The sequence below is a fragment of the Notamacropus eugenii genome, chromosome 3, assembly GCF_028372415.1.
Source record: "Notamacropus eugenii isolate mMacEug1 chromosome 3, mMacEug1.pri_v2, whole genome shotgun sequence".
Taxonomy (NCBI): Eukaryota; Metazoa; Chordata; class Mammalia; order Diprotodontia; family Macropodidae; genus Notamacropus; species Notamacropus eugenii.
Window position 1 is genome coordinate 197109709 of NC_092874.1, and position 27885 is coordinate 197137593.

Below are 27885 nucleotides of genomic sequence, written 5' to 3' on the forward strand. Positions count from 1 at the left end.
TGTTCATGATAAACTGGGTAGTAAAGTTCCTCCTTCAGCTTCCGGGATTGATTAGGAGATTATTCTTCCTATATCAATCACCATTTTCTGTCCTCCGTCTCTGGACTTCTCTCTATTTTCTTCTGAAAAGTATCAAGGACAAAAAGACGGGTAAGAATTTACATAGAGGATTCCCCAGCTGATACCTATGAACACTGGGAGAAGATGCTTTAGGGAGGTTTCATTCTCTCATTAAGAATTTGAATAGAGGAACCCTGTGCTACCGACTTTGGGGGTTCTGGGATCCTTGGAAGAGATGACAAAGCAGGAGGAGAAAGGGAATTCATAGTCATTAGAGAAGAAGCATCTTTCTTCCCTGCGGATGACATTGTCTCAGTGAAGTTAGCTATAGGGAGAATTTACTCCAATCTTCTTGCATGTATCAGTAGAACCAGACTGTGAGGGTCCCACTGATATAACTTCTCAAACTTCTCTCTTGGTTCCTCCAGAGCCAGGCGGTCCCTCTTTCACCATTGGCAAAGCTATTTGGTTGCTGTGGGGGCTGGTATTTAACAACTCTGTACCAGTTCAGAACCCAAAGGGAACAACCAGCAAAATCATGGTGTCAGTGTGGGCCTTCTTCGCTGTCATCTTCCTGGCCAGCTACACTGCCAACTTAGCTGCCTTCATGATTCAAGAGGAGTATGTGGACCAAGTTTCTGGTCTGAGTGACAAAAAGGTAAGAGATACTTTTGAAAATCTCCCATTTCCACCCAAAATAAAAACCTCCTTGGAAAGAAAATGTTACTTACGTTCTCCCTCCAGTTTCCATTTTAATTAGGCTCATGTTTCAAGCTACTGGGAGCACTGAAAGTTTTCATGATCCTAATAATTTTCTAACATCTGCATATCCTACTTGTGTTTTTAAATAAATTGGAAGGCAGAAACAGAAGAAATTAGTTTTCCTACTGAAGTAATTGTTTTCCCTTCATGTCTTTATGCAAACCTACTGATTTATGCAGGGATGCAGGGAGTGGCACAAATGATTCCTAGGCTACAAATAACTAGCTTGGTTTTGGTATTCTTTTAGTATGTGATCGTACATTGGTTTGTTAGGGTTGGACAGCTAGGTAGCTTAGGGATACAAGGACTGGTCTGTTATTAGAGGGTTGCCCCTGTGTGCCAGAGCTGTGGAAGCTTGCTTATTATGGCTTACATTTTCCCACAGATGGACTCGTTACTGTAGGCTCAGCCTGCCTTTGTTTCTTCTCTGTGCACATTCTAGAGACTAGGCAGGAGGGCTGCTGGTGTGGAAGTGTTGGAGTATTTCAGGGCATGAAAACTGGTCTTTAATTTTGTGACCACCCACATTCTGTGACACTAACAGGCCAGACATGTACCTGTTCTGTTCTAAGCTGGCTTGCAAGGTACAGAAAACAAAGGGAAGACATTTATTTTTCATTTCTAGTAGATAAGTATGTGCTGGCCCATTGGTGATTTTACAGACCTGACATACTATAGCTTTCCATGTGAGATTTCCTGTCCCCTCTAGCTACGATACTAATGAGCCTTGTTACCTTCTGAAGCTTACGGTAAACACATGGATATTCCAAATGAATCATGGAAGCTTTTTACTTCTAAGAAATCTCCTGGCATCCATTTCATCATGCTTTAGAGAATATTCATCTGTTTCAAGATGTAGATATGAATTGTAGGCCTGCCGAGTTAGATACCTCATCTTTATTATTGACAGTTTATCATCTGGGATGTCTTGACCCAACAGTTAAGAAAGTAACTTAGATGGAAAATATGACCATGCATTATAGTTGGAATGAAAAGGAATTAGTGTTCTCTTCTCTTTGACTCAGGTAATCATTTTCTCTAAGACAGGCATTTGGCCTAGTGGAAAGAGACTGACCTGGGTTCAAATCTGATCTCTAATACATACTGTCAGCATAATGCTAGGTCAACCACTTAATCTGTCAGTGTTCTAAGAAACTCTCTACAATTATAAATCACAGAAAAGGTGTTATCCTTCATTAGTAGAGGAAATTTCCTTATCTTTGCAGCTACCTATGCCAATAAAATTATAAGCCCAGTCCCTATTTCATTTTCCTTAAAGAAACATTTAAAAGCATGTGGAAAAGATACGTGAAGTTTAAAAAGGAATGAGAGCTTGGTTTCTTATCATTTTTCATTCTCTTCATCTCTATTTTGTTTTTTTTTCCTATTGGAATTTTTTTTGCTGTTTCTTTTTTTTCTCCCTTCCCCTTCCTCCTCTTTCCTTTCTTTTTCCTCATTTTAATATTCTGTTTCTTCTTGAAGCTCCCAGTAACATATCTGATTCAGTGGCTTGATGGTGAGAGGCTAGGTAAGGATAAACTCACTGAAAGAGAATGTCTTTGCTCCCACCTTTCTTTTTGCTCACTCTGGCAGTGTAAAACATAATACGGTGGAAGGCCTCCCCTTGTAACAGGTTTATTTATGGACATGCTAAAGGAGGGGCGTGATTGCACAGAGAATCCAACACTCCATTTGTCACCTAACTGGGGGCCCATCATGATCAGTACATGAATTTCCCATGTGGCTCTAAAAAACAAACCATAGGAATCTTTGCCGACCAAAAGTTGAATGATTATCTCAAGAGGCAGCATGATACAATGGAGAAACCACTGGACTTGAACCAGAAGACCTGAGTCTAGGATGCTTGACTTACTAGCCTTGTGATCCTAGACAACCACTAAACTCCTATGAGTAATAATGATAATAAAAACAAGAACAAGCATTTATATAGAACTTTAAGCTTTGCTAAGCCTTTTACAAATATTATATCCTTTGATTTTCGTAACAACCGTAATAGATAAGTGCCATTATTATCTCCATTTTACAGATGAGGAAACTAAGGTAGATAGATGTTAAGTGCTTGCCCAGAGTCATACAGGTAGTAAGTATATAAGGTTAGATTTGAACTCAGGTCTTTCTGACTCCAGGTCCAACACTTTATCCACTGTGCCACCTAGCTACCTCAATTTCCTTCTATGTAAAAGTGAGTTAACAGTACTTGTATGAAATAAAAGGTCTCCTGTTGCTTTTAGTTGAACTAGGTTTCTGAAGATTAGATAGGGACTGTTTTTCCTTTCATATGTCTTTGTGCATCAATCATTCAGCAAATATTTATTTATTAAGGGCATACCAATTTCCAGGCACTATGTTAGATCACCAAGATCTCATAAGGTAAACAAAATATGCAGTTAGAGGAAAAAAAACTGAAAAATTTACGTGATAATTTTCTTATGTATTTGAAAGTAATAGCAAGTTGTACTTTTGCAGTTTCATGTACAATCACCTTTTTAATTATGCAATGCTATGAAAATGTTTGTTGTATTCCACAAATTAAAAATAAAATGTTTCAAAAAGTAAATAAAAATATAGACAAAGTGATTTCACTGGGAGGTAGGGGAAGGAGGTAGGGCACTAGAAGCTGGTGGGATTAGGTAGGCTCTAGAGCTGGGCTTTGAGGATTCCAAGAGGCAGAGGTGAGGGAGAAATACATCCCAGACCTTGGGGCCAGTCTGGGCAAAGGCAAGGAGATGAAAGAGGGAATGTTATGGATAAGAAATAACAACTTGGGTAGAATGTAGATGATGGGAAGAACAGTAATATGAAAGAAAGTAGGCTTTTCTTAACTGTGAAGAGCTTTAAATGCCAAACAGAAGAGGAGTGTTTGCATTTTATCCTAGAGGCATTGGGAAGCCACTGGAATCTTCAACACTATCACAACTATATCTTAGGAATTTCACTTGGCCACTTTGTCGAGGGTAGATTTCAGCAAGAGACTCGACTGGCAGGGAGACCAGTGAATACAATGTGAATACAGTGTGAATACAATTATTATATTATAGGCAATTACAGTAAGGTAGATGAAAGCCCATGAGGGCCTGGACTAAGAAAGGACAGAAGTAAGAGATTTTGTGGAGTCAGAGATGATGAGACTTAGCAACTTTTTGAATGGCAAGAACTTAGCAACATCGAATAGTAAGAAAGAGTGAAGAGCCAAGGACAACTCTAAGGTGAACCTGGCTGGCTGAAAAGATGAGAGAAACCAGCAATTAAGAAATCACTGGTAACTGGTGATGACAGATTCAGCTGAACCATTGTCAGAAGTCAGTTTGCAGTGGCTAAGTAAGGAGTGAGGGAAAGGATAAATAGAAGAGAAGAAGTTTTTTCTAGAAGTTTGGCTGTGAAAGGGAGAAGTACAAAGTAATAACTTAGGAGATGATAGGGTCAAGAGAAGAGTTTTTAAGGGTTGGCAAGATCTTAGGCTTATTTATAAGGCAGCAGGGAAGGAACCAGGAGATAAGGAGAGACTGAGGATAGGATTGGCAAGGGATAGGAGAGGAATGATTCCAGGACTAATTTCAAGGAAGAGAAAGGGGTAAATAAGTACAAGTAGAGTGTATTGGCCTTGGCAGGGCAAAGGGTCATCTCTTTATCAGAAACTGAAGTAAAGGAGGACAGAAAAGGGGATGATGTCAACTGATTTTGAGATATAGAGTAGGGGAAAAGAAGTAGTACATTGTCCCATATTGCAAAATTGTTTCATCCAGATGTGAATTTATTCACACAACTGCCTTTGGAACACACAATTATTTTGTATGCTGTGCATGTAGAAAGAAGTTAGCTAACAGGGACTTTTATGAACAAATGTTCTATTTATTTTGATAATGTATTTTTATGCATTTTAGAACCTTGCAAATATGGAAATAATAAAGTAGCATAAAATAATATATAATACATATACCATTTACTCTGCATAATTGCCGAAAATACATTTAAATAACTGACATGTCTAATTACATATTAGTATAAGGGAAAGTAATATGAATTAAATTCAAAGCTTTTGGTGAATGTATTTAAAGTGTCAAAATGATTATTGTTCTGATTCAAAAGTGTCTAAAGGAAACAGGCTTGCATCAGAGAGAAGAAATCAAAGTTTTGATTAACAACTAAGTTAACAACTAACAGCTAAAATTTTGGCAATACAATATGTGAATATATTTACATGAAATTTATATGAAATGAAAATGAAATTTTAAACCATTAAAACAATTTGAGATTAGAAGTGAAGTAAATTTGAAATGTATTTTTAATAAGTGTTTAGTCTCCTTATTAATAATCTCATACAATTAATACATACTCAAAAATGATGAATATTTCTCCAAATTTGCTTTAAATGTAATCCCAATATGACTTGATTCTAAGTGAAATTATTTTTTTCTGAAGTAGTAAGGAATGTTTGTAAGCAAATGAAGAAAGATTTATAGGTACAAAGTATGTAACTAATTTATTTTTATTTTGGGAAAAAAATGTACAAAGATCTCATTTATATAAAAGTTACCAAGTAAGGGTATTCAGAATGAAACTTCTATGATAAATCCTCCTTTTTTTAAGTGCTTAAGTGCCCATACTTTCATTTCTGTGCATATTGTAATCTCTCTATGACCTAGTAGGCATTCTGTAGGAATTATTGTGGTTAAAATAATGAATCACTTGCTGATATGACTGCAAAATTAACTAAGCAGAACCATCATTAAAACCATACAGCCATCTAGCTATCTATAGACTGACCAGCATGGAGTCTTGGGTCTGCAGAGAAGTGACCCTTAAGGTAACTTAAAACCAGTTTGTTTTCCTTAGAAAAGAAGTGTCACTATATCTCTTCAGATTCCATGGGACCACTGTGATCAAAAGACTGCCAACCACCCAGATCCGCAGGCCCACTGTTGTCTAGGCTGGTCCATAGCTTTGTACCTGGAGTTGAGCCAGAAACAGAAGGACCTTTAGATGTGGCATAAGAGAAATAGAGTCTTCCCCTTGTTGGCCAGTACTGGATTAGGCAGGGAACACTCTCAGCTGAAGGCCATGTAACTTTTTTCCCCATCTATAAATATCTCCTGGATTTCCATACGCTGGGAGACATTATTTAATTTTATTGTGTATCATTTCTTGACATATAGCCTTCTATCTGGACCTGTTTAAAGAAAACATAATTCATGTTTCTGTAGGATTGTTTTTTCACATTCCACTGGGAGAGTAAAATATATTAAATAAATGTAATAAATGATTTAAACAAATGCTGTAATAAATGATTTAAATAAATGTAATCCTCATGCCAGAATGCTACATTCTGAAGGTCATGGAGTTGGAAAGCACGTTGATTATCTGGTCCAACCCTGTGACTTCAAGCAGAAAGACAGCTAGACCAAGGTTTCTTCATCTCTCTTATATAATAGACCATTTTGGCAATCTGGTGAGGCCTATGAACCCTTTCTCAAAATAATATTTTTAAATAATTGAAAAAAATGCTAAATTTTAGTTAGAGGTTAGGGAAATAAAAATGTAATTCTCCCACATCCATTTCACAGACCTCCTGAAATCTTTCACAGATTCATCAGGGGCCCCACAGACCTTGGGCATTAGATACCCTGATCTAGGCCAGCCTATTTAAAAAAACTATCTTCTCTTTTAGGACATCCATAGAATTGAAAAATCAGTAACCTTCATTTTACAATTAAAATATCCATCCTATAACTAACCATGTCTCCATTTCATGCATTCTGTAATAGTGACTTTAAAAAAATTTGGGGAAAAATTGACATGCATGCTGCAAAAAGGACATACTTACTAACTAAGAGTGGCATGTAGGTTACTGATTTGCAATGAATAAAGTTGCACTTATTAAGGTTGTACATAATGAATATGATATAACTAACAAAATAGGTCTCACTTTTCATTAAACCTCTTCTTTTCTGTTAATTTTAGACAAATTACCTCTTTTTCATTTTTAACTGTTCTTGAGATATTCTCAAGATAGTTCCTAGGAGTATCATAATGACCCCACCAAAAAACTACAGGAACAAATGGTATTGTGGAAGCACAGATGTAGAATAGGGGAGCCATGCACTATTAACATAACTCAATAAAGCCAGAAAGTTTTATTGTGTAATGATTTTTATACATCACCTAGATTCCCTACTGTATCCTTCCTTCTCCCCTCCTGCAAAAGCTTTCCCTTATAAAAAATTTTAATAAAAAGAGGAAAAATGAGGAAAAATCAACGACATAGGCCAGTCCATCAAAAAAATCTGACATTATATAAAATATTATACACTAGAGCAGAGTAGTAGAGAGAAATGTCTTCACATATCTCTTCTTTTCCTAAAAGAATTCACTATTGGATGAATATCAACCTGGAAAGAGATTGGAAAGGATGCAGGGCTCTGTTCTTGCAAGGCCTCTCATTAGCATTTTTATTAATGATTTAGATGAAGATATTAGAAAGGTGATCATTCCACTGTATTTTGCACTGAGCATTCAAATCTTTGCTATTTTATTCAGTTCCTGGAACTGCATGTGGGTTGAGTTCAATTCAATAAACTTTTGTTAAGCATCTATGTGCCAGGAACTGTGCTAAATGCTGGCAAAATGTTGACAAACAGGAGCTAATCTAGACGAGAGTAACTAGGATAATGAAAGGATGGAAAATTGTATCACAACGTTAGCTTAAGGAGCTGGGTAAAGTCCCAGTGGAGACCTAAGAGCTGTCTTCTAGAAGGTCTAGAATGTGGAGACAGATTCCACTTTCTGCATTTCCCAAGAGGTGAGGATAGAAACAATAAGCAGTTTTAGGCTTGATATAAAGGCAAAACGTTAACAAATAGAGTAACCCCAAAGAAGTATGGGTTACCTTGGCAAACAGTAAGTTCTCCATCACTGGAGGGTACTAAGCAAAGGTTGGTCCATTTATCAGAGTATTGCAGAAATAATTCCTCTTTGAGTTCAGGTTGAACAAGGCTGTTAGTCATTTCTAAAATACTAGGCAATAAAATTAGAATCCTCAAATGATGTCAACACTTGAAAAGATAAGCCTAATATAACAACGTGAAAATGGATACAGATGCTACATTCTCCACTGAGGGTGTTGGACGAACTAACAAAGTACAGGCTGAGGGAAACCTGCCTTAGGAACAACTCGTGTGAAGCAAAGAGTAGCATGATTCAGTGGAAAGATAAATACAAATGATGATAGATGGCATTTACCTAGCACTTTAACGTTTATAAATGTTTTATAAATATTAACTCATTTTATTTCATCCTTAATTTATAATTTCATCCTTGCAACACCACTGGTAAGTAGCTACTATTATTATCTTCATTTTTCAAGTGAGAAAACTGAGGAGGACAGATGTTAGATGATTTGCCACAACTAGTTAAGTGTCTAAGGCTGGATTTGAACCCCAGTTTTTCTGACTCCAGTTCCAACACCTATGTGCCTAAAAATTCAAGAATGTTGGATTTGCAGGCACAGGGCTTCAGTCTGAATACTGGTTATACCTGTGTTACATTAGTTAAGTTACCACACTTTTTTGGGCCTCACTTTCCTTATATGTACAAAAAGGCAGCAGCTAGATGGTGCAGTGAATAAAGCACCAGTGCAGGAGTCAGGAGGACCTGAGTTCAAATCTCACCTCAGACACTTGACACTCACTAGTTGTGTGACCTTGGGCAAGTCATTTAACACCAATCGCCTCATCCTGGGTCATCTCCAGTCATCCTGATGAATATCTGGTCACTGGATTCAGATGGCTCTGGAGGAAAAGTGAGGCTCATGACCTGTACAGCCTTCCCTCACTCAAAACAAAGTCAAGTGCACATCATATCATTATTTCTCTGATGGCATGGTCTTCTTTGGCAACAAAGGATGAACACACAAAGAGGCAGCTGGACTAGACAAGGGATTCTTAACCTTTTCTTGCATCACAGACTCCTAGGATGGTCTGGTGCAGCTCTTCAACTCTTTATAATGATGTTTTTAAATGTATAAAAAAATGCATAAGATTTCAAAGGAAACCAATAATATTGAAATGAAGTAATCAAATAATCTTATTTAAAATTCACAGACCCCAAGTTAAGAAACCCTGACACTAGATGATGTTTAAGACTTCTTCTAGTTTTTAATCTGTGATTTGACGATATTAATTGGCCATAAACTAACATGAACCCAATAAAAGTATTAGTTGATTAATTAATGGAAAGAAATTTATTGAAAATCATTTATTGTGTCACAAGCACTATGCTAAGTGCAAGAATATAAATAGAAAAGTGAGACAGTCTCTACCCTCTAAGACATCTCATTCTAATTAGAACAGTGTAAAGACAGGCAATGAAGGAACTTTTGCTGTTTTTGTTTTAGTATAATCAAGAAGTATAATGCTCTATTTGTTCCAGGATCCATGGCCATTTCAATTGTAAGGCCAATGATCCTGAAAGGGTGGATTGTAAGGGCAAGCAAAGTAGAATCTTTTGTTGTTTTTGTTTTAGTATAATCAAATGCCTCTGATTTGAATCTTGCCTTTATCAACCCAGAGTCTTACTAGGAGTAAAGCATGGAGAGTTTCTTTAACTAGAAACAGTATATGTATTTGTATTGTTAATGTGATTAAAGATCTTCCCCACCCATTAATGGACCTGCCCATTAAAGGGAGTTTGATTAGGGAAGATTTGTAGGAAGGTTTTGTTAATGAGGCACTGGTTCTCAAGTGTTGGGATGCCCTCTGGCTCTAAAAAAGTTATACATACTCTGAGGGTGAGGTTTCACTTTGAGGCTTAGTTTTTAGAAAAAGCCTTGTGTGACTCTGGGAAGTCATTAAGGAGCCCCTGGCTTTGAAAACTCAGATGTAGGTGCTTCCCCCTCTGGCAACTATGGTCAGATAGTTGGACCTGTTGGTTGATTTGTGATATATGTATTGCTTATGTCAGACAGTTTGGAAGTGTTGTCTATTGATTTCCTGAACTAAGTGAATGACATATGTGCTTGATTAAAGGAGATTGTTAACCCCTCAAAAGTTGCCTTTCCTTTTAGAAAAGCAGTTTAAAGAACCTGTGATAGCAGGCCCCCTTCTACATGTCGGGGTATTTACTGTTACAAACAGACAACATAACACATATAGAAGGATTCAAATATACAGCAAATGGCAAAAGTCAATGATGAACTCCATAGTCTTCAGGGGGCAATGGAAGGTCAGATGATAATTCCAGGTGTTCCTCTATCTTACTTCAAGGGTTATAGTTGGTGATTTTTCCTACTCACTAAAGGAGAGTGAATAGCCATGTTTACCCCACATCATAGATGGTTTGGGAAAGTGGAGAGAGGCAACTCATGCTCACATAGATTGGGAAGAGAATGGGCTTGGATGTAGGAGAGCACTCAGGATCTTTCCTGAAGAGGTAGGGTTGGCAGTAGAGTCAATGTTTAGACAAGAAAGTGAAAGGGAAAAGGAACATGGCAGAAAGTTTGGGAGGAGGTAAGATTCTAGTTGCATCTGAGCAGGAAGTAGACTGGGGTAGAGGAAAAAGTCACCAATGTGGCTTGCTTTTCTCAACTCCCAGTGCCTGGTGGGATCTGGAAGTGGGGAAGGAGGAGGGAGAAATGATGTAGTTGTAAAAAACAAACAAAAAATAATATAGTCATAAAAGTATAGTATACTGACAAAGGACTATAAAAGCCCCAATCTGAGATGAAACATGTATTACTGTGTTTAATTCTGGGCTTCACATTTTAAGAAGAGCAGTGTTGAATTGGGAAATATTCAGTGAATACTGACAACGATAATTAAAAGAACTGAAATATGAAAGATAGTTGAAACAACTGAGGATTTTTACCTTGGAAGGGAAAAAACAATTTTGTTGAAGGGGGAGGCATATGATAGCTATATTCATTTATTGTCATACTGAGTCCAGAATTTACCTTGTATAACTTCCACATAAGGTTGTTCAATTGCTTAGTTGTGTCTGAGTCTTCATGACCCTGTATGGAGTTTTCTTGGCAATGATATTAAAGTGGTGTCATTTCCTTTTCCATTGGATTAAGGAAAATGGAGGTTAAGTGACTTGCCCAGGATCAAACAGCTACTGAGTATTGGAGGCCAAATTTGCACTCTTGTCTTCCTGACTCCAGGCCCAGGGCTCCAGCTACTGAGCCATTTAACTGACTTCTACATTAGGAAGAATGTTCTAATATTTAGAGCAATCTAGACTTCAAACAGTTTATCTTAGGATATAGTTAACAACCCAGTCCTAGAAGTATATGAGCCAAGATGTTTTAAATGTTGTGCTTTCTTGGCACTGCCAATGAATGTTCCTAACCCTATGCCTGGTAGGAGCTTGATTTTAAATTTTTTTAGTTAAAATATGAAATATAGTGGACTGATTTTTCCCTCCTCCCTCTAGCAAACTATAGAAAGCAAAGGGCACATAATGAAGGTAAAGCTATACTGATGTCTGATAAGAATATTGTGATATGTTGACACCCTGTTTGTTATATGAAACATGCAAAGTGATTAGTTTTAAAAGGACAATGCTGGATTAAGATTGGCCATGCCCTGTAGGTCCTCAAGTAGCTGAATTGTCTAACTCTAAATTACAACTGAGCTGCTGCCCAACAGCAGTACACAACCAAGAAAAATTCACTCCCCCTGAATGACCCAATTGTTCTTGGGGTAGAAGAAGAGATTTTTGTCTCCTACTTTTACAATGAACCTTTCCATCAGAACTTTTTGCCCAGTTCAGGAGTTCATCAGTCAATTCAGGGCACATTTAAGGGAGGAGAAATACTCATTTTGTAAATAAGCACAGAATCTGTGTCTTAAAGCAGGGAGCATAGATTCAAAGCCAGACAAACAGTCATAGACACAGAGAGGCAGGAAAGAAGAAACTGCAAAGATCCTGATCCCTGGCAGAAGAGAAAAGAGATCATAGTCTCAAGGAAGCACTAGGGTTGGCAATCAAAAGTCAAGCTGCCAAGAGCGGTAGACCCAGAGAACCTAGTTAAGGGACTCTTCCATCTGGTGCCATGTTTCCTGATTTGGGAGAAATATCATAAAGGCAGTTAGAAGACAAAGGATGGTGAGTTGCTTTTCATATATGAGTTTTTTCAGTGTGTGCCTTATGACTATTAGTGCCCACACTTCCCATTGATACTGTGTGTGTTTGGGGGAGAACATGCTCAGGTTTATGTGAGGAATGTTTTGTAGCTACTGCTTTTATTATTCAATCTTTTACTTTTTAACTGTTAATAGGAAGCCCACAAGTAAGGGCTCATGAGTCAGAGTTTTAGAAGCATGAAACCCACAGAGTACCTCTTGAACCTGAGAGCAGCAATCACTCTCTCTGGACCCATTGGATGAGTGTGAAAACAAGTTGTTAGAGATTGCCAGAGGAGATGCTACAATAGCATAGATACTGAATTTAAAGTTTTAACTAGAGAAAATCGATGAGCATTTCTTTGGATTGAGAGGGTTTTTGAATCTAATTGTATATGGCTAGCACTTGAAATCTTTTACTTTTAGGCCATCTCTCCCAAATTGGACAAGTTTAGAAGAACAGATGTCCCTAGGATTGCCAATGAAATGTGGTTCTTTTTACTGCCAAATTACTAGTTCTAAGAGAAGAAAGTTATTTCAGGCATTTACCTCATTCTGAAACTCATTGCTCCCTTATTCCTATTCTACCCTACCCCAAGAAAAAGAAATCCATTTCCCAATGTCCAACATAAAAAATTAGTCATACTTCTAACCATGGAATTTTGAGTCCTTTGGAAAAGATTCATGCAGTCATAAAAATTAGTGCAGACCCACAAGCCCTAGATTCAGTAGGAAATCAGGTTGCATCAAAGTCAGAATTTTATTAACAATGAAAAGTATGATATATTAGGTTTCTTGAGAGTCTCACAAATTGGTTTTCCCAAAGCTTTGATGCTACCTACTACACTGTAAGCTCCTTGAAGGTAGAGATTATGTCATTTTCCATTTTTGTATCCTCAGATCTTGACCACAGAAGTTGTTGAACTGAATTTATTGAAGAGTAGAAATTTATTACTTATTCCCTATCCCCTACGGATGTGAGATTTCTTTTTCTTTTTTTTCTTTTACTTATCTGCAAAATTGTATCTGGATCTGTGTAAGGACCAACAGAATTGTGAGAGCTAGAGATAAGAAATTCTGACTATTTTTATTATGATTTAGTGTAAAGTGTCCCCCTCCAGGCAGGGTCGCAGAGTGCCACTTAAAATCTACATTATCTATGTAAACACCAGAGCATCAGACATTTTTCCATGATATTTTAATCCAATTCTACTTGCGGTTTGAATCAGATGGTCAAAAGCCTTGGCTAGAATCCATTATAATACTGATAGCCAGTAAAAAGACTGAAGAATGTGCTTTAGAGTCAGCTTCCTTTATCAAACAGATGACTAAGCAAAGGGAGAGCCCTTGTGAACTTTGCAGCTAAGTCTTCTCTCTTCCTCTTCCCAACTCTGGTCCTTCTTAAGGGTTGAGAAGGGGATGAGAACACTTTATTTAGAATTTTCTTAAGTATGATAAACTATCAATTGAGGAACCCTAAATCCCTTTCCTTTACTGCTTTGTTCTTTTGCACTATGTAAACTGTGAAAAGATTGACTAGAGAGACCAGCTGGTAGCTAGTGTGAGGTTCTGGCTTTCTGGTACGTTTATATTGCCTGCTGAGCATTTATCCTGTTTCTCAGTAACTCAGTAACATTCTCCATCCATCCCCTTACCCCTACAATTATCTGAAGACTTGTTGCCAATCTACATCCAAAGTAATCTTCAAAGATATTTTTGCATTTATCGTCATTGACTCCTATTACACACATGCCAAAGAGAAGACTTTCTTTCCCTTTAACTACAATTCAATCTAGTAAATAAAACAAAGTAAGAAAAATTTCATTGTAAAAAACAAAACAAACTTTCCCTGAAGAAAAATATTCTCCTGTGATTTCTCTCACTCTTTTCACTCCACAACTCCACCCCCCCCCCCGCAAAAGTTTCCAAAGTCCTGAAGCAGTGAAACCAGAAGAATCATAACAAAAAAGCATCCTGATATTAAATTTCCTAAATATGTGGTCCTGTGATATTTTCTTAAAACATCTCCCAGTTCCTCATCAGCATCACCCTAATCTTTTCTGATCTGAATTCAAGCTAACTAGATTTTGCAGAGAAATGATTTTCAGCAGACACTGAGACAGCTGTGACATAGCCATTCTTGGACTGAACACAAAAGAATTGTAGAGTTGGGTATCATCCTGGCATTGAAGAAAGAATGCCGTGGCTTCTAATGATTTATCCTAGTTACCTTACATGCAAACTGAAGAATATTGCAAACATAATAGAGTCCCAAAGTGTTTTGTAACTAAAAGCCTTGGGGCGAAAGAAACTGTAGGAAGTGAGCCTCTGGGAGTTTCTCCTGAAAAATGCATGAAAACACATAAGGTTAATCACTCAAATTCCTTTACACAACATACCCTCCCATCATTAGAAATATACACAGAACTATATGCGGATTTCATTTTTTTTACTTGGAGCAATGGGTTATTTTCTTCTTTTTATTTTTTTCTCAAATTAATTGCAACCAATTACATATAAAACCCCTTTCTTTCTGCCAATCAGAACTGCCTGAATGGGCAAGAGGCTTTCTCACCTGCTTCATTATGCAAATTGATTTTCCAGCATTGGAGAACAGTGTAGCCTTCTGCACAGCAGCCATTCCAAATTGCTAATGAGAAGAGTCTACTGCCAGAGGAGTCACTTAACCCTATGATACTAGAGGATTTTACACTGAGGTGAAGGTAAAAGATAGAGAAAGCCAAGTTCCTGACACCAGATTGCTGACAGCTTTGAACACAGTGTTTGTTGTCTCCCTAGAGTTTCCCTGGGGTTAAGATCTGTATAACTGAGACTATGACATGCTAAGGTCACTGTTATATTTTGACATAACATGATCAATTTGGAGGTAGAAAGACGAGATTAAGAATTTGAAAGCCATGGTCAATCTGTTTTGAATTTCTCAAATATATGTATAAATACAAAGGTTACACAAACATGGAATTATGTATATAACAGTAAACCTTAGGTCAGATACAATCACTTATGTACTGGTACCCCAGAATACCTACAGTCAGATATAATCATGTACCCATCAATTTATTATGTATATATATATGTGTGTGTGTGTGTGTGTGTGTATGTATACATATATATATGTAAACTCAACAGTTCCAATACAGCATGTGCGCTGTCAGCATACATAACATCAAACACATTTGTTAAAAGCCATCTGTGTCATAAGGGACACAATAGAGAGGAAGATAGACAACTTTGAGTATTGAAGAATAGATTATTTGGCAGATTTTTAAACTATCTTATGGACTTTCACCTCTTTTTGCCTCCCTCTATGATCTTTTGGAATCTCTGTGATCTGGAACTGCAAAATTCTTTCTACCAAGCTCTATCTGCCACAATGCCTCAACTTGCTGTTGGTCCCATACTACCCTCAATACATCTTCTACTGGACTGCCTGATTTTCCTTCATTTTATTTTTTTAATTTTTTACATTGTCTGAAATTTCACAAATTTGAGATTCTGTGATTTCAACAAGCATACTCTTTTAAAAATAGTAAGGGGAGGGGAGGGGATAGGGACTATAAGTCATTCACATGTTTGAAATAGTTTGTCCATCTTATCTTGCTTTTTCTCTAACTCCTAGCTAATATTCAGGTTCACTGAAGGAATGAAAGAGGTATTTTTGGTGGTAAGAGAAAAATATATGCAATTTTGGACCATGGAACCTTTGGGAAGTATGACACCTGTATCTGATGCTACAATGGTGGTGAAGCATTTAAGCCAGCCTGAGGATTCTGAGAAAAGGGACCCTGGGAGGGAGAAAAAAGAGCATAAAAGACAAATATTAGCTATTTCAAAGACATTCTGAAATATGACAAATCAAATGACCAAGAAAAATGTTGACAAAAATAAAGTGGATAGAGCCTGGAGTTGATCATCAAAAGACCTGGATTCAAATCCTGTCTCAGATTCGATGTAACCTTGAGCAAAGTATTTAATTTTTCAACCTTTGTTTCCTCCTCTCTACATAGGCATAATAACACTTGCCTCTGAGGGTTCTGGAGAATCAAATGGGATATTGTATATAAATAACTTTGGGAACACTGAAATGCTACATAAATGTGACCTGCTATTATGAGTCTTCCATCATCTCCTTACCCTTATTCCTAAGGTTAAGATTTCAGGATAGATCCTGAATAGTACAGTCTTTTAGTACTGTCTTTCACTCAAGTTCAAAGGTAAATTCACTTTTGCAGGTTAACACCAGACTACAAAACAGTGCTTACTTGAAAAAAAAAATTCATTCTGTTTTTCACAATCAAGAAGGCAAAGCAGTTGAATTACAAAAGGCAGGAAGTCAGGAGCTACTGTTCCTGATGCAGATGAAGACATTAGCCTTTCAGTCATATCTGACTCTCCATGACCTCTTTTGGGGTTTTCTTGGCAAGGATACTACAGTGGTTTGCCATTTCCTTCTCCAGCTTATTTTACAGATGAGGAACTGAGGCACAGGGTTAAGTGACTTGTCCAGGGTCACAAAGCTAGTAAATGTCTGAGGCCAGACTTGAACTCAGGAAGAGGAGTCTTCTTGACTCCAGGCCCAGCACTGTACCACCTCACTGCCTGAAAGTATCTAAGTAATTTATAATCCCAGAGTCATAGTTACAGGCATAATCTTAATAAGCACGTGCATTCATCAAGTCTGCCCCAGACACAGGTGTTCATTGTACTTGGGCCCTTTTTGTAGCACCACCTCCATCACTTAGCTTCTTCAACATATAGTAGAAGGTTAATGTGGCTGGCAGAGAAGGCAGGCGTAGAATGTGTGGGAGGTAGATGAGGAGCTACAGGAACTTGGTGTAATCCAGGCTCAGGTGATGTCAGTCTCAGTCACAGAAAGTAGGTGCCTATGAAGAGATGTTGATGCGCTAACAAAGTGATGACAGTCGGCGATGCCTCATCAAAGTATGGATATCTTTCTCTGGTTTTGAGTCAGAAGGGACAATGCACTTATTTGGGATGAATATCAACCATGCCCCTGGAAACTTTAAATAGTTAATCCTTGGAAATGGCCAACAGTTAGGGAGTTGAAGATAATCGAGGCTTGGAGAAACTATGGAATAAGATCTCATTGTAGAAGGGGGAGAGCATGAATTTTCCTCTCTTCTCACTCACCCACATGGAAATTCAAGATGTTGCAGTTCAAGTGGTTGTTGGTTCAAGAGCAACACACAAGCAGCAGGTCCTTGAAACCTAGTTGAGCAATCCATGTGACAGAGACACTTTGAACTGACAAAGCATTGTAAGGACTCTGTAGGAGAGAAGGAACATGCAAATCTTTGTCCTTCAGAGTAATTAGTACCCTTGGTTATATGTATTCCTCACATGTGCCCTACTACCGGTGTATTCTAAGTTTGTACCTATTCTTCTCACAGATGCTGTCTATTTCTGGATCCAGGGACGTAATGGGAAGATTTTATACCTATAGATCTTGCTATGCTATCTTAGTAAATATCTTTGCTAGGAGTTAATGATATCTATTGATTGAGAGTTATTTGGGAGAACACTGGTGGGGGCTCATGAGCTTGTGGTTTAGGAGTTTTAGATTCATAAGAGTACCTCTTAAACATGAGGATAGTAATCATCATCTAGTAACTCAACCCATGAGTGAAAGTGCAAGTTGGGGAGCATTTCAAAGGAGTGGTTACCCTAAAATTGTTGAAGAGTTCAGAAACACTAGAAGTGTACTATTTACCTTGGGTAAAAGATACTTCCATGTGTGTCCTTTATTTATAGAAAATGATTTGGAAGTTATGGAATAAATCTAATGAGTCAAAATCTGAAGTTTGGGTTCTGTGACCTTATCTGATCAAATTCATTGGGTGAAAAAATTCTCCATTTGGTCTACCATGGGCTGTGTTCAGATGTGAAGCACTAAAATTTAGATTCCCTGAATTTGCTATGCTTAATTACCTCTGTTTTCTTCTGCCTTGTCTCTTTCACTTTCTTACAGAAGAGCTATACCTTATTCAGGATATTAGAAAATATCACCTTTATCACCCAATAAATTTTCTCAAGAGCATGTTATTACTCCTTTTGCCTTATTAAAAAATTGTTTCTATGGTCTCATAAATAATTTATATTGTTTTACATGACATAAAATACTACATCTTCCAAAAATTTTCTTGAGTGTAATGGAGAACATGGGAAACGATCAGCATCATTTATAGCTCTGGGGGAGACTGAAGTTACAGACTTGATCATTGAGACCTTTCATAACCACCTCAACCATCACAGATCATTTTTTCCTCTGATCTCCTAAAACATCCCAAACTGTTCCTAAGGCACTTAGCATACATTTTTGAGTATTGTTATTTATCCTTTATAATTTGTTTCATGTAATTATTAAATGGTATCTTTTGGAAGGTAGCATGACAAGTGGATAGAAGACTGCCTTTGGAGCTAAGAAGCCCTGAGTTCGAATCAGACCTCTGACACATACTAGCTACATAACCTTGGGCAATTCACTTAACTTCTCAGTGCTCTAAGCAACTGAGAATGTAAGTTACAATACAAGATGCCCACCTGCCTAGGTAGAAGGAGTTTCTTTCTTTAGCAGATCCTTATATCAATGAGATCACAGGACTAGTCTCTGTCCTTATCTTATTGAAATAAGACACATTCTTGTACTCATATCATCTACGTACTCTGACTTCACAACTAAACTACAGACTGTTTGAGGAAAGGAATAAACTCTTAAACACATTTCTTTTTAAAGCCCAGAAGCAATCATTGTTTCAAAACCAGTGACTAGGGAACAAAGCAAAATTTGGGAGAGATTGTCTAAAGATTAATTCTACCTTTTACAGCAATCAACAAATACATATTGAAAGTTTACTCTGTGTTAGGCATTATGCAGAATGTGAAAGGACATAGATAAGATTTCTACTCAAAAGGAAGTTAGTGTTCAAATTGGATATTAATAAATGTGTATTAGTCAAATAAATAGAAAGCTGACTAAATAAAGCAATGATAATAAAGGCAGACTATAATTAAATGTTAAGTAATTTGGTAGAGGAATTTAAAGAAAAGGGAGATTGGAGAAGACTGGAATGACTAGGAAAGGATTCCTGAAAGAGTTGAAATTTGATTTAGATAGACTTGGAATGGGGAAAGGCAAATGCATCCTGACTGGGAAAGGTCAAGATGTTAACCCCTTAGCCCTGAGTCAATTTCTGTGTGCTCTTTACATTGTCCTTTGAGACCTCTGTGCAGAGATTTCCTTTTGATACTTGTTTGTTCCGCATTTGCTCTTTCATCTGATACCTGTTGCTCTTTTCTTAATACCCTTATTCCTTTGGCAGCTGGTTATATCTTTCTTACAGCTGCTTTTGCTACATCTGCTTTTTTCACAGGAGCTTTAGTTCATTTCATTAGTAAAGACTAACCATGCAATCCTGTTTCTAGGACTTCTAAGTACGTTACTGTTGTAATGTTAGGAAAACTCAGTGTTCTTGCTTTGGGTATGATTACTGTAACACTGTTGTTAGACTGCAGCTTTCTTTTCTCTCAGATTTGAACATTTTGGGTATTTTGAAGGCCTTCTCTAACCCCATGCATGGTATTCAGTGAAATGTACCAGGCTAGAGACTGGTAAATCTCAGTCTGACAATTATCTTAGCCACTATCCCCTAACTTAATTCAATTTAATTTAACAAACATTTAGGAAATGCTCAGAATAATAATCTCTTCTTCACCTTTTCTCTCTTTCCTTTCCTTTTTAATTGGTTAGAGAGGAATTAACTTTAACAATTCCAAAATACTTTGCAAATAGATGATTGTGTCAATTGTATTGATAATTATATATATATACAAACATACATGTGTGTATATGTATATGTACATATGTATACATATATATATATATGTATACACACACATATATATGTATATATCCTGGCCCCATCTTTTTATTTGGCCTGCTAGACCCTCAAAGCTGAAATCATCTAATCTAATCCCTTCTTTTTATAGATGAGGAAACTATTACCCAGAGAAGTTAAACAACTGACCGAAGGTCACAGAGCTAGGAAATTGCAGAACCAGGATTCAAATCCAGGTCTTCTGACTCTCCAGTGCTCATTCCATTATATCATATCTTGTATCTGATTATTCAGACAAATTTTTTGTGGTTTTTCTTTATATGAAATTACAAAAGAAAAACATTTGTGTTGTACCCCTAGACATAAAATCTTAGCTACACATAGAGGCATCTTTAAGAAATTAATCTGCGTATTCTACTACTTCTAGGTAGGATTGTATCATCCTTCTAGGATATTCAAGTTCTGTATGTTTTTAATGAATTCCAAGAGAAGATCGAGCATCTTCTCTTAATAGAATATTCCATTGTCTTACAACCTAAAAGTTTTTGGGGGGTTTTTCCCCTCAGAGTCTAATCTAAATCATCTTACTTCAGTTCAAACCAATTCCTTCTGTGCAATCCTCAGTGGAAGAAAATGGCCTTTAGCCACTACTTATGAAGGACAGAAACTAGGGGAAGAGGGGTGGAAGATTAAGACAGAGATATACGGGAGGGAGTGAGAGACAGACAGACAGACAGGGACAGAGAGAGATAGAGGGAAACAGAGATTGAGAAGGAAACAGCAAGAGAGAAAATAAACAAGGACTGAGAAAGAGTCAGGGTGAGGAGGAAAGGGGAAAGCAAGATGGAGGGGAAAAGGGAAAGAGGGAAGAAGAATTAATAGCTCAAATTGGAAATATATTTTTCATATATGAACTCAAGCTGATGGATGGGAGTGGGGACCACTGGAAGCAGCCTGAGCCTTGAAATAACTTTTCAGTTTCATATAGTTGGACACTTACCTACATAAGAGGCTTCAGGGCAAGTCCTGACCCCAACACTAAACTTGTTATGTGACTCTGATATAGTAATTTCCTATCCCTGTACCTCATGTGGAGACTTGCTGTTAGGACGATTTCTTGGCATTCTACCATCCCCCTGATTAAATAAATTCCATTATTTAATTTTTGCACATAAGACTTATGTTCCAAATTTTTCATCCTTTTGCTTCTTGTCTTTTGGACCTTTCCCAGTCACTCCATGCCTCAGTTTCATTTCAAGGTTCCAGAACAGGGCAGCCCTATAACACAGCCTTGTCCAGTGCTGAGGAAACAAGTATGGTAACCTCATGTCTACAATTCTATTCATGAATATCAAAACCATGTTGAGTTTTTAACCTTTAGCACTGAATATTGATTATGTTTTAATTAATTAATCACTTTAGGCAATTATTAAACACTCTACTTACATGCCAGATGCTTAGTATTGGAGATACAAAGACAAAAATAAGTTGGCCCCCTACCCATAAGAAGTTTATATTCTGATGGGGGGATGTAAGAAATAAATACAAAGTGTCCCAAAAATCTTAGTGTGGTTTTAAGTTAGATTTAGTGGGTTAAAATTGCACTAAGACTTTTGGGATACCCTGTGTAATGAGGATGTTTTTAAAATGAATACAAGAACATTTTATGAGGATGGTAACTAGGAAATGGGGGAGGATGGTGGTAAATACTTCACGTAGAAGATGTTGCTTCAGCTGAATTTTGAAGGAAACTGATCCCAAGAGACAAAGACAATGGGGAAGTGGAGGATGGCAGCTGCAACAAAGGCACAAAGATGTGAAGATAAGCATGTCAAATGCATCATATTGCAAGTAGGCTGGTAAGACTGAACTACAGAGTTCAATAAAAGGAGGTAAGCTTGAGACTTCTGGAAAGGTAAGAAGAGGCAAGGTTTTCAAGCATTTTAAAATAAAACAGAAGGGTTTATATTTAATACTGGAACTAATACAGTGTCACTAATGCTTATTGGAGTGACTTGATCATACCTGTGCTTTAGGAAAATCACTTTTTAAATTGTGTGGAGGATGAATTGGACTGGGGAAAGCCTTAAGATAGGGAGATCGGTTATTATTGCAATAATTCAGGCAAAAGGTAATAAGGCATACATTGTGGTGGTGAATGTGTGGATGGAGAGCAAGCAACATATGGGAAAGAGGTGATGCAGAGAAAAACAAGATTTGGCAACTAATTGAATGTATAGGGTAAGAATAGCAAATCAAGGACTTTATCAAGGCATTGACCCTGCATGACTGGAAGAATGGGCTTGCCCTATACAGTAATAGGAAAGTTTAAAAGAGGAGTGATTTTTGGAGGTGCAAATACTATCTGAGATGCCTATAGCACTTTCAAATCAAAATGTCCAACAAAGAAACTAGGGCTAGAGATGTGCATCTGAATAAAGATAATAATAATTTAAAAAATAATAATAAAAGTCATGAGAGTCATTGAATTCAACAAATGAGAGAGTACAGAGAGGGAAAGGAAGATGACCCAGGACAGAGCTTTGGGATAAACCCACAGTTAGTATATAACATGAATGATAAACCAACAAGGAAGCCTAAGGAATGGTCAGATAATTAAGAGAAGAACCAAGGAAGCTTAGAGAGGAGAAAGTATTAAGGAGAATAAGGTGATCAACCATGCAGTGCCAAATACTGCAAAGGTCAAGAAGTTGTTTGTCCTTCATCCTCAAAGAGGACCATGACCATGACCGGAAGTTGAAGCCATGACTTGCAAGTAGGATTTTAATGAAGGAGGGCTGTGTAATGTCACCAGCCTCACTCTCTCCTCCGGAGCCATCAAGGATATAGATGAGGAAAACTGGAGATGGTCCCTCAGCCAAGAAGAGTGAGGATTACAAAGAGACCATTAAATCTGGCAGTTAAAACATCATTCGAGAGAGCAGTTTCAATTGAGCTTGGAAACCATATTGCTAAAGGTTTAGAAGAGAATGAAGCGAGAAAAGTGGAGGCAACAAGTATAAATGGCTTTTTTCAAGTTTTGCTGAAAAAGAACAGAGGTACTGCAGATGCAAAAATATTTGTTAGTCATGCTTGTAACCACAGTTCTGTGTTCATCTTGTGCCAGTACATTGGGGATTTCTTTCCTAAGAATTATTTCATATAAATTTCCCTATTAAGTTTCATCCATCATTCTGTCTTCCGAAGGTTAACTCCATTCCTCAAGTGGTTGCCTCTCTAGCCATTCCATTCAGTTTGTTGATGTCAGATAATTTAATGTTCATATTCTCTATTTTATCATCTAAGAAAAATATTTCTATTCACTGAAATTCATAGATCTCTTTCCTTCTCAAAAGCTGATTTGCTTCTTTTCTTATCACTTCATCAGTTACACATCCCCTTAATGGTAGCCTTCCTTCATTTTCTGAATAGAAATGTTGAATTGCCTTTTCTTTCTTACCTCATTGGAATCTACTGACTCTTCCTCTTTCAGTTAATTAACTACTATTCTAGAATTTCAGAAATTGCTTATAAATAGGTTGTTTCTCTTTCAAACCCTCTGGGAAGTGAAGATTTTACCAACATACTTGTAACCACCCATTTGGAAAATCCCAATATATTTGATAGGTTAGTATAGGTTTTTATAGTGTACAATAAAGAAATATTTTCAACCACTTACAACTGGAAACCCTTAAGCTGAGAGGGACTATAGAGATTGTGCGTCCAACCCCTTCATTTTACAAGCTCTAGGTCCTGTAGCTGGTGGGGAACAGACCCAAGGTCAGAACATGGTTCTGCAGCCTCACAGACGATCATTGCTTGTTCTTCCAACCTGTGTAGACTTTCTCTCCACTGAGACCTCAGGAAGTGCCCCTTTTAATGAACATGTGCTTTTCTCTCAAAAATGTGCCACCCAGAATTGTGATTAAAAGTGTGAAGTAAAATTATTTAGTTTATTTCTCGAGATGATGCAAACCAGTGTTCAGGAAACCCTGCTTGCTCCTTGTCTCAAGCTCCCTTCTCACCCCAAGGAGGGTTTTCTTCACAAATACAAGATGAAAAATGCTTTGAGTTTTATTTGGAGTTAAAGTCCTATTTGAAATATCACTCCAATGTAGCCAGGTGGGTCAATGTATAACCACAACTTGAGGGGTACTCCTTGGGTTCAAGACACCTATGCCTATTTGGACTTCTTATCCATTTACTTTATACTAAGCCATGTCTTCCCTAAGTACTCCATAGGAAGTCATCGCTATCATCCCTTGCATTTGTGTCAAACTTTGAAATTTACAAAGCACTTTGTATTTGTTATCTCATTTGATCCTCTCAATAACCCTTTGAAATAGGTGCTATTATCATCTCCATTTCATAGATGAAAAAATAAAAACAAATAAGCAAACAATGTCAAAACAGAGGCACAGATGAAGGAACTTGTCCAAGCCCAGAAGCTAGTAAGTGTTTGAGACAAGTCTTCCTAACACCAAGTCTAGCATTCTATGTGCTGTGCCCCTTAACTGCCTAATGTGCTGAAAGACTTCCTTTTATTTTTTAACATTACATGGCTACCCGTGGAGCACAGTGGTTATTTATCACCTTGCCGTGTGATCAGTTCATTTTTTTCTGCTCATACATCTTTTCTTTTCATTTATTCTTCCTCACAATGCTTTTTTTTTAGAGTAATGTATTACAGACTATTTAAATGAGATAAGGTTTATAAAGGATCTTGCAAACCTTAAAGCACTGTATAGACATCACTTATAATTTTATTCTCATCTTTTTCAATGAGATTTAGATGAAAATGTTTCTGGAACAAGTCTTGCTATTCTTTTACATTTAATGTTCCGTGGACTATGTACTATACAGGTAAACAAAATGACTTTTTTGTGTAAATAAGAGTATTTTTCTCTGTAGGATCTCTAAAAGTACCTTTTGTACAAATTTGATAGTTTAAAGGACAATGGGGACAATATGTATCTTATCCTGTTTCCACAGGATATTGATCTCCTCTGTTTTGTCTCTATAGTTTGAAAGTTTTTTTTATGATATGAAGTTTGGAGATTTTGAATATTTGATGCAATGACATCTATTGAAAATATCCTTTTTAAGTTTTATGAATCAATTATGTCTAGGTAATTGTGAACAACAACTCATTCTGTGATAAGGGAACAATTCAAGCTCAATTTATTGGTTCAACTCCCCAGGATCTTTTGAAATCTGTAGTTGTAGTCTAGGAATACTGTAGCTGTAATAATAGAAATAGTGTAGCATAGGAATGTGCTCATTATCATTCCAGGAAAGAATGTGAACTTTCCAGCTACACTGTCATTCCAGGTACCAGATCATCTCTTGTGAGATTTTTTGCACTGCTTTTAGAGCCTGCAGTGATGTGTTGCACAATTCTTATCATTTCCTTGTACAATTTACACTGTATTTTAAGTTTGGGCTTCTTAAGGATATCTCTTCTATGATGTCTGCTAAACATGTCCTGGTTTCACCATCCTAAGGTCCTCTGTTTCTACAAAGAAATCCACATGACTTAGTCATTTGTTTGATGGTTGCTGAAATATTGTTGGCTGAGTTCATGTAGATCTCACCAATTTTTATTCCAGTCTTATATCAAGTCCATTTCATAGGCAATCACTTTTGGTTTCCTTTGACAAAACCAATGACATATACCCATTACCGAAGTTTGTTATTGCTTATAGAAGCTATATCTGCCCTTTCCAAAAGCATTTCTTTCTGCAGTACTTTTTTTAACCTGTTTATTATGTGTGCTAAAAATGTCTATCAATTCTCTTTTTCTTTTTTGGTAAGAAATTGCTAATCTTTAAATAGCTGCTTTAAGATGATGAGTCCTTTTTTTCATTGATTTTTAAGGGCTTTTATTAGGATACTTTCTAAATCTTTTATGATCTATTTTATAATCCAAAAGTATGCATCAAATATTATTGTGTAGGTATTAATTGTTTAAATGTGTTCTTCCCATGTAACTTTAATTTCAGGATGTCAGTAATTTTCTTAACTTACAGAGCCATCAACTTCTCTTTGTTATTTTTGTAACCACTATGTCTTGCCTGGAGAGCACCAAGGTATTTATTAGTAAGCCTTGCTTTCATCCATATGACATCTATAGTCAAGCTCAACAACTTTTTTTCCCCGTCTTTCCTTGGTGAGTTTAAGAATGTTTTATTTATTGAGTTCACATGAAATTTTGATATCAATAGAGAATGGGTCCATGAGGTGAAGAAGCTACTTAATGTCTTTCAGTGAAAGCCATCTTTCTTGAGGTCATTCGTGTATATCAAATGATTGTTAAGATATCTCGTTTTATTTTTCATTGGGTAGCCATACTTAGTTGTATTTGGGGGAGATTAAAGTACCTGAAACCATGCCCTGGAGAACTTAACCCTTCACCCCTAGAAACTCCTTCCCTGGGATCCTGCTTTCCTGATTGGTAATCACCCCCGTTACCTACTATATTTGAACCCAAGCATAGTCATGCTTTTTTTTCACTCTTTGGCCACCTTCTCGCCAGATGCCTAGCCTCACAGGCCAGAAAGTACGCCTTTTCATTCTTAATAACGCAGGCTCTGAGCCCCTACTCTCTTAACTGATAGTTGCTTAATCATCCACTACATGTAGCTCCACCCCTAGCCATGCATCCCTTTCCCTTTCCTTTTCTCTTTCTACTTCTAGAACCATCCTCAATACTGCTGCTGTATCTGGAAAGAATGTGTCATTCTACTCCTCTATGGCTACACTTATGATTTCTGCAATATTTCAAACCAAAATACTATTCCTTTGTGTTTATTCACCTTATTAGGATGTATTCTCTGAGCACAGGGTTTGTCTTTCTTTTTAAATTTGTATCCCCCATTTTTAGCCCAATGCCTGACACAAAATAAATGTTCAATAAATGATTTTGCGTTCACTCCTTCATAATGAACTTGAACTATCTCATTGAATAATGTTATTTTTTTATATGTTTTGCAACATTTAGCCAATGACTTAATGTTATTATGCTGGTAAAATATTTTAAGTAGAAAATAATTTTTGGTGTTAACATCAAATACTGTCTAGCATTCTCGCTATATAGAGGTCTATTTCATGTATTTTTGATACATGACTAGACCATGAAGATGGAACTGAGACAGTGGCTTTCTGATAATTTACAAAGGAAAAGTGAATGTTACAGTGTCTTCTGGCAATTTGTTCAACAGTTATCAAATGTATATATTGTTCAATAATTACCAAATATGTAATAAAGTTTCCTTTATACCCCGGTACTTTTGGATATACTTTTTGTATCTCAGCTAATATATCATTTTCTTGTAAATATTAAATGATAACTTTTTTAGTTATACAAATTGTAAAGGCTTTGTGTAAGGTACATAAACTCATAACTAGCTTAGAGTTGAGAACAGATGTTCTAATCTTTTGGTAGTAGATAAGTGATGCTTTCTGTTAAGAAAAGTGAGATCAATATGTTCTAAGAGGAATCTGGTAGAATGTTTGTTAAAAATTCATATGTCATTATAAAGCACTTGACTTAATTATTATAGATTTTCTCTAACCCACCATTTTCCAGTTTTGCGGAGAAACTAGAATTCATTCATTTCCCTTGAAGTAGCTATTCTGTCATTCGTTAATGGTGACAAGTTTTCTATTTCTCTTTTTAAGCTTCTTACATTTTCATTATGTTAGATTTCTTGTAACCATATAGACCCCCAGAAATTTTTCATATTTACCATCTTTGAGGATTTTTTCTTACCCCTAATTTCTTTATTTGGCAGAGAGTTGGCACTGTGGCTAAAACACTGGAGTTCAAATGTAACCCCTGTTGCTTATCACATATTTGATTCATTTTACAAATGAGGAAACAGAAGTTAAGTAATTTGCCCAAAGTGTAATAACTAGGGTATGTTGGAGGCAAGATTTGAACTTGGGTCTTCCCAACTCCAGGCTTACTTCTTTCCTACTTCCCTACTTCTTTCCACCGCCCTACATAGTTGCCTTTTGTATTGTCTTCAATAACCTCTAAAGTCCCT

The 27885-nt window shown here is 36.8% G+C and overlaps 1 protein-coding gene across 1 annotated transcript in view; it reads left to right on the forward strand.

Annotated features, from left to right (window-relative positions):
* Positions 1 to 27885, forward strand: part of GRIN2B (glutamate ionotropic receptor NMDA type subunit 2B) — a 619338-nt gene that overhangs the window by 563279 nt on the left and 28174 nt on the right. The window contains exon 9 of the mRNA XM_072653890.1: positions 489 to 718. Within this exon, the coding sequence (XP_072509991.1) occupies positions 489 to 718 (230 nt within the window). The remainder of the gene's footprint in view (positions 1 to 488; positions 719 to 27885) is intronic.